This window comes from Neolamprologus brichardi, chromosome 5 (assembly GCF_056152115.1).
Source record: "Neolamprologus brichardi isolate AB-2024 chromosome 5, ASM5615211v1, whole genome shotgun sequence".
Taxonomy (NCBI): domain Eukaryota; kingdom Metazoa; phylum Chordata; class Actinopteri; order Cichliformes; family Cichlidae; genus Neolamprologus; species Neolamprologus brichardi.
Window position 1 is genome coordinate 11,806,747 of NC_142108.1, and position 12,090 is coordinate 11,818,836.

A 12,090-nucleotide genomic window follows, 5' to 3' on the forward strand; every position below is an offset into this window, starting at 1 on the left:
CCTGACATCTGTTTTGCAGCTTGGTTGTGCACGGTGGTTTATGTTGAGAAAGCGGTGTGTGTATATCATCTTTGGCTCAGATCCATGGGATCTTGACAGTTGGCTGCAGGCAAGGTTGTCAGATGCAATGGTTTCACTAGGAGAAGAAAGAGTCAACAAAGCAAAGATGAGGAGTGTGGATCTAGTCTCTTTCTTTGCTCAAGAGGCCACGTAATGCTTGAGAAGAAAAGCGTCATGGTCTGGTTTACTGCAGAACAACGGAACTGCAAGAGACTTCCTGAAATGTGTCAGTTTTTCGTTTCTCCTCTGGATACACAAAGAGAGGGGAAGCCCCCCGCCCCATTCCCCCCGTTTTATGCGACAGCAGCATGTGGAAGAAATTTGGTTCAGCTCTCTTGGAAATTTTGTTGAAAATTTCATCTGCCAAGACGATTTCGCATTGTATAAATGTTCATTGTGAAAGTTCACCAGATCCAAGGTGGACAAAAGGTTGAGAGCAATGGGTCAACACAGGGTTGATTTATTTTTAGGATTGATGTTTCTTTTGGGGTCTGTGAGAACTTTTGATTTATTAGCAGCGAATCACACTAAATATGTTGTGTATGCCAGAAAGCATTTATCATTTTTGACTGGAAAACACAGAAAGCAGGAAACATTACGAAATGAAATCATTACCACTCTGCAACACAGCTCTTTCAGTAGTGGCTTTGTTCTGCTGTTTGGCTACATTTATTAGAAAGTATCAGCGTTGCAGATGAAAAGAACTTAGGAACATTAAACTCAGTTGGACTTCTGAATGCAGTCATGTCAGGAAACAAAGACAAAGAAGCATGACTGCCTTAAACTGTTACATGAAACCTTTTTCTTCTGCTGCTGATTGGACAGATCTGGAAACAGATCCAGAGACCAACACTGCAACGCTGACTTTTTGCAAAGTTACAGTACTGTGCAAAAGCTGTGAGTCAAGCCTCATTTCTTTATATTTTCTTGTCATTTTTAATTTAATTCAGGTTTCCTGTAGGTGTTTTTCTTTGGACATTGGCTTCTTTTTCACTCATTATCAACTCAGTCTTTGTACCTGACCATGTTATGTTTTTTTTTATTCAGAACTGGTGGAATTATAAATGCAGAAAAGTACCATCACATTTTCATCCATCATGCAATAGCATCTGTAAGGCATCTGATTTGCAACAGCTTGATTTTTTCGGCATGACAATGATCACAAATACACTGCTAATGAAGTAAAAGCAAAAAGCAAAAAAATTAAAAATTAAAAATAAAAAAACACAGGGAAACTCTATCAGTCAAGGATTGGCCTCCACAGAGCCCCATTCAGTTTTTGGCAATGTGTTGAAAAGAGGAAAATGATGAAGCATAAAGATCTGATTGACAAATGAAAGAAAAACCTCTGACAACTGCAACTTTCTGTAAAAATTAATTTATTCCAAAAAGCTACAGTCACTATTACAAAAGCTATTGTATCGGCGAGGCAAGCCAGGTGTTTACATTGTAGAGAGAGCAACATCATATCAAAAGCAAATACAGAATGTATAACAAAAGCAACCTTTTTTTTCTGACACAGAAAAAGCCAATCCCGTACCATGCCAGGCTCACTGGCTGGAATTAATGGGTGCTCAGCACCCTGTTATATACGAAAATGACACCTTGATTCAGTACAAATCACAGATTAATGTGAACTTGGAAAAATGCACTCTTGAGGGAAACCCCCCCACAAACAAATACTGAATTTAAAAATATTTTTCACACCTTATTCTTTGGTATATTTGTTGCTACTCGTAAAGAGAACTAGATCAATATGCAGGCCTGTAACCACTTACCCCACACATGCTTATTTTAGCTCACTAGCTTGCACAGCCAGTAATTGTGAGCATCTGAAGTCAATCTAATGCCATGCACTTACAAACTTCTGAGTTAATAAAAGGTTATTTGTACCTCAGCACTCGCAGGAAACGTAGGATCATTTAAAACAATACATGCCACACTGTCACATATCCTCTCAAAAGTCAACGTTTGATTTGAAGAATTTTGTCAGCAAAACCAAGAAAAAAAAAACAAATTCTAAAATGTATACAATGCTTGTGTCCAGCACAGAAACAAGAAATATCAGATTTAGATATTTCATTTCCAATGTTTGAACATCATCTCCCTGTTGTTTGGGCATTCAAAAGCTTTGAACTATGAGCTTTGTAGTAGTTGTTTGTGCGATCACTTGAAATAAACTGAAACAGTACACACTGGTATAAGTTGTGGGTAGATTAGGTGACAGTACAGTCGTGCAGAGAAACAATGATGTCACTGGCACAGATCAACTGAACCACAAACTAAAGAGTGAGGCACTAAACTTTGTTGCATGAGCAAAGCAGAGGAATCAATCTGCGGGTTAAAATGAATGCTTCTTTGGAAATAAGGCGAATCTTGTGGAAGACATGAAGAATACAGTGGCTTTCGTGCTTATTCAGAGTTCTTAGATCTTTCTGTCACCTCGCCCAACATTTCACTTGCTATTGTTTCAGTTTGATCTGCCACTAATGCTTCACAGAGAGCACTTCTCCGTCAGTTAACAGGAAGAAGCTCTAATTTTTTAGCTTTTTGGAGAGGGCCTTTTTAATTGGCTGGTTCTTTTGGTCCTGGGTCGTGTCCTGATCGGGGTGACTTTGCGGCTTCTTCGATTCGTAAATCTGTTTGAAGCTGAGGGTTTGCTGCTCTTTTGTTGTTTCTCGTTGAGCCTGGCGTAGCAGACGTTTCATGGTCTTCACCTTTTCTCTCAGGTGGCCGTTGGCTTTCTCCAAGGAACGCACTTTCTGGGAGAGGGTCCTCACCCTCTCTTCCTCCTCAAACAGAGCCTTCTGCACGGTGGAGCACAGCAACTGCGAGGAGAAGGAAAACAGAGCCAAATACGTTTGTATTACCTGAAAAAGCACGGGATGTCTTACACTAGGTAAACGTGAAAGGTTACAGTTAACCTCTCATTGAAGGCCAGTGTTAGCCTTATTCTGCAGGCTTTCCCACAAATTTTCATCCTGCGCTGCAACTTGAGTGAAATCATAGTTGGCACTTTATCCCACAATGAATCACGCTAAATGCTAGAGTCAAGTCAAATCTCTCTGTGATACATTTAAGATGTAACACCTACTAGATCTGTTGCTCTTGATGCCAGAATCTAATGAGAGATGTGTTTTTAGTGCCAACAGCTCATAGGTCTTCCAGTGTTTTAGCTTTTGTATAAACAGCAGAGAATTTCTCGCTGTGTAACTGTGGCAGTGAACTGTTTTAAGCATTATCGTGTAGCACAAGTCCCGCTCTTTATGTAATACTGTGGGCATCGGTGCAGCTCTATAGCAACTAGGGAAAAATTGTTACACAACATACTTTTCCCATTTCAGTGAGACACCACTGTGAGATGGAACCTGTGACAGACATCCAAAGGCCTGGACCATTCCTGGGTGAAAAAACGAGCTCCAGATGCCTCAGAATGCATGCCTGTCTGCTTGAGTGTGGATTTCCGTAGCAGATCCTAATGCTTCCACACGGGCCAGCATGAAACACTGATGTAAATTCTCCTTCATCAGATAACAACCACTCATGGTTTTTCAGGAAATGTTAAAAATGTGCTGCCGGCTGCCTGCCCACATCGCTGCTTAGTACATTACTTCTCGTTATATTAGCTGTGGGTTTTGCCCATGTGCTCTTCCATATGTCCCAGAGTGAATTCTGTGGAAATATTAAACTTTACAATGCAAAGAATGAAGTTTAGGAGCTAAAAGAAATGTTTTATGAAGCATAAAGTGTAAAGTGGCACATCTATGTTTTTGTGCACACGTTCAGTTAGAGGTGGACCAAAAGCAAACCTGCTGAACCTAGAACGGCGCCATGGATGGATTAGATGATAGCAGCTAGTGTGAAAAATTCATAAGTGTAATTCATCTTCAACATACTTTGTATTAAACTGTTAAAGTCTGTTGGGAAATGAACTTGGAGAGACATGAAATTCAAATTTGTATAATCAGGATTTGGGAGATATGGTTTTTCGGTTAGATCTCCTGTATGACACATGGTGTCAAACTACAGTTGTTAGGATTTATAAGAACGACGGGAAAAAAAAACTTTCAGCTTCTGCAATATTTTTCTATTTGATTGCCATCAAGTGAAAAACTGATAAAATTAAGATGATTTAATTACAATTGTTAATTATATGTTTGTTTTTAATGTCTATTTAGATTTAATGTAAGGAACAAAATTTGTGTGTGTTGTTTTTCTTTGTACACCGACTCCTCCTACACAATAAAGAGCTGAGCAACCAAACTTGGCACACAGGTACATCTTAGGCCCCCAAAGGACTGCTATCAATTTCAGAGATTGTCATGTCATCAGGTTGCCTGGCAGACACATACCAGTGTGCTAAAATCAACTGTTTTTGTCTTTGCGTACGTACATCACCTCAAAAAAGCATCATATCATTTTACCTTCACGCCTAACAGCACAAACCGGCCAAACATACTGTAGCTTGGGCATGTCGTAGTGCATTAAATATATTCTGATGTTTAAACCCCAGAATGGCTCAAGCTCCACATGCAACACTGTTAAAATGATCTTGCCTGCCTCTTCTGTGAACCACACTTTTCTTCTTTCTTTCTGCATTTTTTCTAAAGTTTCTCTAAAATGCATCCAACCAGCACAGACAATATCCAGGACTTCTAATGTGTCTGATCTAAATCTGTTTTAACCTAATTACTGAAGCAGTGTAGGATGATCTTGGCACAGAGCTTTGAATGTCCTTCATTAAACCTGGAGATCTATTCCTGAAGACTACTTAAAGAAATGACAAGAAAGCTTGATGAGAGAGTTCAGGCTGTGTGGAAGAATAAAGGTGCTCATAATAAATACTGACTTTCAAGCGTGTTAAAGTTTTTGGTGTGTATATTGTATTTTTTTCTTTCAGATGTCTCAATAAATCACTTCTCTATGTCACATATTCCTAAGAAAATATAAACAAATGAGAGGCAGCTTGAGACTTTTGCCCAGTTGGACCGTATGCAACCTGAAGCTGCGGTCTTCCTACATTGTGTGATTAGTGTTGGCTCTGTGTCCTATCACTGGGTCAAGACTGTTTTTGGCCCGTTAACACTAATATTTCACCATCAGTGTGAGAAACATAAAACTGTGGGAAAATCCCTGCTTCTTAAAATAATGTTTATGTTACTAATAACGTTTAGTGTTAAATCACAACATGACGTCACCCCATCTGATTTACTCCAGTTGACACTGGACTATAAGATGCAGGACATATTATCCAGTCTGATTTGACTTCAGGTCAACTGTCCAAACAACGGTCGCTGAGTAGCACTAAAAGCAAAGTCTGTTTTTATTTTCCTAGAAGGAAATTTAATCACCAGAGTGATATAACAAAGCGGCACCGATATTAAGACGTCACTCTGTAATTATAATCACAAGCCGGATCAAAAGAAAAAAAAAAGTTTTCCATTAATGGAAATACAAAACTATGTTTTCTTTTCTTTTCTTTTTTTTTTTAACCCATGGCAGATTCTTTCTTTTATGAGTAGTCAGCAAATGAAAACCAGACAGGAGTGAACTGATCTTAACCGGGAGGGGGGGCTTATGCCAAAAGGTTTAAATTCATTAAAGGAGATAAAAGAGCGGTGAGCGGCTGGAAACCCTTTCAAAACTGACTCAGTCGAGGTTTAGGAGCAGCACGTGTAGACACAAACATGCTTTAATCATTTCAGCAGTGACAGCAGGGACGTGAAGCGGAGACTGAGCTGGTTCATTAAGGTCATGTTATAATCTCATGTGCATCATTAGAAGCATTACAAGAGTAAGAGTGTGGCACTGCTACACCACCGATCTGCAATCATGAGCTTTATTTTGTAGAAAATTGCCACTTACTTTGAAAATATTTTAATTATGTTTGTTCTACTTTGTGTAGCGACTTTATTCAGGATTTTTTGTATGTTTTTGTCCTTTAAACAATTTTTATCTAGCCCAGTGGTTCTCGAGCCACTGCAGGGATGGCACGTTTGCTGATGCTATTACGCTAACCTTCATTTAAGTAAAGTTCAACTGCTGGATGCAGGCTGTAAATTGTGGGGTGTGAGGAACCAACCTTTGTCAGCCCCTGAAATGAGGCGTGCCAGAAAAAAGTTTGAGCACCGCTGATCTAGCCAAACCTAAAGAAACGTGCTTCTGGTTTCCCATGCTGTAAGAACACATTAAGGTCCTTTGAACAGGATGTCAAACTGAATACTTTTCACATTTACCACAATGCTTGTGGCTATCATGTCCTATAGTATACTTTTTTGCCTGAAGTACTACGTGGGAAGCCACCAGAACTTGCAGCAGCTAAATAAGAAAAACACTCCCCTTCTCACTAACTGGATTTAAACAGATGACTTCAAGAGAGTCAAACATCAAGTCTCTCTTGGTGGGTCTGAGTATCTGCATACCCGGCTGTCCTCCTGAGCCTCCCACTCCGGGGTAAAGGTGTGAACTTGAGTTCCAGGCGTGCAGTTGGAAAACTGGAAGAGGCTAGCAAACATGCGGTGATTCTCTGCGGTGTCGGTAAAGATGGGGTCCTGAAAGTTCACTCCGTGGGGGACGATGTTGTAATTCTCATCCATCCTGCACGACAGAAAGTGGAAAGAGTCTGTTGATACAGCGACGAGCAAGAGTGAAATGTGGGCTTTCAGTAAAAAAACAAAACAAAACTCAAATATGTGGAAACAAACAGATGCACGCAGACAGAAGAATAGATTGTGTAACATTTAATTATCACCAGAAGTCCACTCAAAGCAAATAAATAGATTTGTGCAAAAATCGCTATAAGCATTTTGCACAAGTCCACTCACTCAATGTTTGTTTGTTGTCTGAGAATTTAGGCATTTAGTATTTGTATGATTTTCATATATACAATTTCTTTATCTGGGGAAAAAAAAGAAACACATCTCTAGAGAATTGTTAACAGGCCTTGCTCTATTTTTATGCAAATTCAAGCATTATGCGGATAACTCAAACCAGCAAATTACAAGCCAAAGGCTTTTACAAAGCATGTTTCATATCTTCAGGAAGTCTTGAAGCAGTGGGTTTCCATACATCTGGATTCCATCTCATATCCCTCAAGGGACATGAAAAGTTTGGCTGTCTCTATAGGAAGCTGTGTGGGTGTGTGTTGTATATGTGGGTATCTGTGTGTATGTTGAAAGAGCGAGAAGAAAGCTGATGTTTTGCTTCAACAGAAGATGTCAAAGGTGAGATGTAATCACAGTCACTGTGAGGTCTGAAGAAATGAAAATCCTTTTTCTTTTTTCTTTTTCACACAGTTTCGGTTTAGTACATGATCGAGAGTGCAAAAGCAGCATGCATACTTCAAAAACCTTACTTTGAGTAAAAGTAAGTATAGCTTTCTCCTCCTTCAAGGCTCAGTGTTAGGTTACCTCATTTATAACGTAAAAGTTACAAATCCTGAAAAAAATGAACTATAAGCTAAGGTTTTTGCATTGAGCATATGGCTAAAGCAGAACACTCAATCTGTCTCATTTAAAGGTCCCGAGGGAGGTCTTCAGTTGCAGTTTTCTCCATGCTCAGCTCTGTCCAGGGAGCTTATACTCATGATTGATTGGAAAGACTATTTTAGTCAGAGACTATGCTTTTGGGGCTTTTACAACAGGAAATGAACATCCACTGGAGACTGTGATGAGAAGTTTTCAGTTTGGACTTGATACTACAGTGTCTGGGACTTGATGTTGTACTCCACTAAAACTAAACTGATCTGTTTCAGGTTCAGGAAACAGGAGGTGCCTCGACCTCGCACATAGCAGAACATGCAAACACAATTTGTTTAAGCCATATGTCATCTCCCATCTAAACCATTTGATTTAATACTCTCTGAATATTTGGTTGCTGTGGTGTCAAACACCACACGAAACTGAGACTAAAACCTATTTCTTCTTTTTTTAGGGTGCTAAAAGAATCGTTGGAAAATAAATCAATTTGCTATGTTTGCAATCACCAGGAAACTTAGTTGGATTGTTTAAATATGTAAATATGAAGCTACTAACAGCATAACAGCATATGGCTTCGAATAAGCATCCTCTCACTCACCAAGCCTGTGCTTTCCAGAATAAGTAAAGGGTGTTCTTCTCCCCCACTTTCGCCAAGTGCATGCTCACAGAGGATTTTTGGATCTTTCTATTAATGCTTTATGTCTTGCTTAGTCACACACTTCCTTTGACTTTAGGAAATGCTGCTCCTGGCCAGCCAATTAACTCCCAGATTGCATCACCCCCTGTTAAACTGTAAGGTGAAATTTTCAGGCTTTGTTCTGATCTCTGCAATTTTTTTTTACATGAAGTTACGAGTCTTGCCACACACTGTCATTTGATATGTTGTTATGACAGTGTAATAACTGTTCCCATCCCAGTAATTACTTGGGTTCTTGAGCTATTTTTTTTTTTTTTTTAAAAACATCTGTTAAAAGCAGTACACTGGCAGTCTTTCAATCCTAGATGCCCTGAAGTTAAAGGAAAATGTGGGTAAACATATTTGGGGGTTTTCCTCCATTATATCTTTGGTAAACATTGACAAAGACCACTGTATTGCTTTACTGAAGTAATCATGGCTTTTTAATTATCTTCAGGTCTCCACTTAAACACAACTCTGTTGCAACTTGCTCTAGGAAGTTTCCGATAGCGGTCGCCTGCCCCGATTACAGGGATAACATCCGGATGGTTTTCACCATCGCAACAGGGGGACGGCAAAGCTGTCCCTGAAGGTGTGATTAACTCAGGCTGGTAAAACAAATCATATGAAAGTCTTTTTGCTATCACCACTCACAGCAAAACACTATCACACATGTGCACGTAATTCTGCATATATGAGGTGTAACATGTGCTATAAAACATTATTGTTGTTGGCTCTGCCACATACCCTCATGTGGGACAGACAAACTTTAAACTTGAGGAATGCATTTTTAGTGCCCCTCTCTGAATATCCTGTCTCTTCATCTGTAAGGCGTGTCAGCACACGCTCCTTTTGTCAGGTGACACACTGGTGCACATATGGAGGACAAAAGGTGGTCGTATTGACCGCTGGTGTGCTCATAACTCTTCAAAAATTCTTTGTAGTTTACCTTCAAGCTCTTGGAAATGTCTGGCTCTGTAATTACACTAGCTGGAAAGCAACAGACGTTTCCTGAGCAACAGTGTTGTTTCTGTCCAACACAGACATTTAGGAATTAACCTGTTGCATACTTTTCTTTTCTTGTCTTTTTTTTTTTTAAATCTGGAAATTGGTTGGTTATTCGGCACATTAACTGAATTTGGGATGGTGTCACAGACAGATAATGACTGAAAGAGAATATGCTGTATGGGGGACAGGTGCCAGTTATCTGCCTTTGAGTGAACTTTGAGTGCAAATTCACTAAATCTGTCAACAATACTTTGTTTCCATGACAGATCTCAGCACAGGCCTGATGAGGTGCTGGTTTTCATTGGAAAGAGTGCTACGTGCCATCTGTGGATTTTGCATTATTCATAGAGAATAAATCACATCTGCACTTAATGAGGATGAAGAAAACTTAAACCTGCTAGTTATTTTTCATCATATAAAGCAATGACATGGCTATTGACTAAACCTTTTGTTCTTCTATTCTTTAAATATTTAACTGTCTCTTGTGTCAAAGAGGACCTAAGAAAAAGATGGACAGGTAGCCAACTTAGTCAGGTAATCATCTTCTGATTCTGATGTAATGCAGTCAAATGCACATTTTGAGGTGCAGGTCTCCTACAGGTCTTTTTGACCTGTAGGAGATCATCTGTCAGGGACAAAGCACACACTGCATATTTGAGTGTAAACATATAAAATCCTTAAACGCTGTCTCCCTTTGTCTATATTTCCACATTGAATATATAGGATGTGTGAAATTAAATGCAACATTTGAGCTAAGAATCTTGTACAGGAGGACCCGATTCCTAGTGTACCGTTTACAGTCTTCTTACCAAATTAAACCAGGCGCTTGCAACTTAGGTGAGCATGGTGTTAAAGTCTTAGGAGTGAAGCTTAACTGAGACTGGCATCAAATCAGACTACAGCTGTCTGTTATCACGCGTGATTAATGCCATACCAACTTTATTCATCTGTGAGTTCACCTTAGGAAGAAGTAGTAGTTGTTGTCTTTGGTGACGCTGTAGGAGAAGCAGGGGAAGTAACCGAGGCCGGTGACATTAAACCTGGAACCCGCAGGAACCTCCAGCATGCTGCCCCACGCCTGATCGCACAGGAGCTCAATCTCGGCGGAGAAGAGCAGGTCAGTGTCGTGCTGCCACGGCAGATAGTTATACACGCTGTACGACTCCTTGTGCAGCGCCAGCACCTTGGCAAACACTATGATCTCCGCCAGCTCGGCACGGCACGCTTCCGTCTGCGGTCTCCAGTCATGGGGTAGCTGACACCCCCAGCTCCCCTCGGGACGGACGGCTGCAAAAATAAACGCCAAAATAATCCACATGTTGTGACAACGAGGAGACAACCGTGAGTCAGGGAGGCGCACCAAGGCGCGCAGTGCTGGTGATGGATGAAATCACTGAGGGAAAAGAAGAAGAAAAAAAAGCTGCAGGGATTTCGCTACAGGCGCATACTTCCACCAATGCACAATTAATATTTAGTTTTGAGTAAGTTACTTAGGAAAAAAAATGTTTTGAGCAACAAATTAATCCTGTGTATCCTTCACCGTGGTCCTACTACTGCTTCCAGCCACAATTCGTTGCAAGTGGACCAGCCCATTCACCTCAGCATCCCCCTGTAAAAACGCTGCCTCTCACCTTTAGGATGGCAGCAGGAGGAGCAAAGACAAAAAAGGTGCTCTTTCAGTTTCAAACCTACATTTTCCTGTGAAAACACAATAAAGGCTCGACCTTCAGTGCTGGTAAACTCGGGTATTTAAAGCAGCAAACCCATCGTGAAATCCCAGCAAACAATAGAAGATTACGGGTTTTAATTGAAACTCACTAAAGAAAGAATAGTGGCGCCCTCTAGTGACTATCCGCAAGATAGCAGAGGTAGAACTAGAAAAGAGTTGATAACCTATACCAGTTGCATGTCAAGTGGCAAATATCCAGCATCCATCTATCCATTAATCGTGGGGACCGCAGCCTAAGAAGGAAAGCCCAGACCTCCCACCCACTCCAGCTCATCCGGGGAAACACTGAGGCCGAGAGTCCTGGGAGGCCTCCCTCCCACTAGGACATGGAGGGAACACCTCGCCTAGGAGGCATTCAAGTAAGACGAACGTTCCACCACAGCTGGCTCCATGCGATGTGGAGGAGTAGTGGCTCAGATCTGAGTTCCTCTCATTTACATGAATTATGTGGATAGTTTTATAAATGTCGATGATTTTACACAAACGAACCCAGTGTGGTCACAGAAATCTTTAGATGGAGTCATAATTGCTCTGAAAGATCTCTCTCAATCTGACGCATTGCTGTGCGAAGTGTAATTCATTTACAACTGTTAAAGTTGTATAATGAGAATTCCCAGTTTTGGGAGTATTTCCTATTTTCATTTTATACAACAGCAGCTTCCAAATGAGTTCTGCACAAATCCTGTAAAATAAGGAAAAAACAACTGCTTTAACATAAATAGAAACTGATTCAGTCAGAGTAAATTTGTTTTTCTTTTATAACCTTTCACACACTATTGAAGAATTGCAGATTTGAACATTAGGTTTTAAAGGTCCATGACGTAATGACCTTCTACCACAATAGCTTCGTACAGAGTCAGTTAGACTGAGTCACTCCTCAAACAAAGCTACTACTTTTTTCTCCTTTGGATAACTTTTATGAAGTGTTTGAGAATATTTTATAACTCTTAAACCTTTCCGATTATAGCTCTGATGTGCTCCTTCGCACAGTTCTTACTTCCCTGTTGCTCTGTGCAAATCCATCAAATTCTTGTTGTCCCTGTGGGATTACTGCTGGGGATGGTGGTGGGCGTGGGTATTTCTCAGGTAACAAACACAAAGTAGCAGCACCTGAAAGGGGGCACAGTATTCCAGCGTAT

At 40.4% G+C, this 12,090-nt stretch overlaps 1 protein-coding gene across 1 annotated transcript; it reads right to left on the minus strand.

Moving 5' to 3' along the window:
- Positions 1-1,463: 1,463 nt before the first annotated feature.
- Positions 1,464-10,956, minus strand: ccdc3b (coiled-coil domain containing 3b). Its single transcript, XM_006784422.3, has 3 exons — positions 10,182-10,956; positions 6,483-6,657; positions 1,464-2,888 (listed from the first exon to the last, which is right to left on the minus strand). The coding sequence occupies exons 1-3, from the start codon at positions 10,538-10,540 to the stop codon at positions 2,595-2,597; spliced, it is 828 nt and encodes a 275-aa protein (XP_006784485.2). The 5' UTR covers positions 10,541-10,956; the 3' UTR covers positions 1,464-2,594.
- Positions 10,957-12,090: the final 1,134 nt, after the last annotated feature.

Excerpts from the sequence above, each read along its gene's own strand:
- ccdc3b (XM_006784422.3), bottom strand. The coding sequence starts at position 10,540 with ATGTGGATTATTTTGGCGTTTATTTTTGCAGCCGTCCGTCCCGAGGGG. Across the intron at positions 6,658-10,181 it reads AACTACTACTTCTTCCTAAG|GATGGATGAGAATTACAACA; the intron begins GTGAACTCACAG and ends TCTGTCGTGCAG. Across the intron at positions 2,889-6,482 it reads AGGCTCAGGAGGACAGCCGG|TTGCTGTGCTCCACCGTGCA; the intron begins GTATGCAGATAC and ends TTCTCCTCGCAG.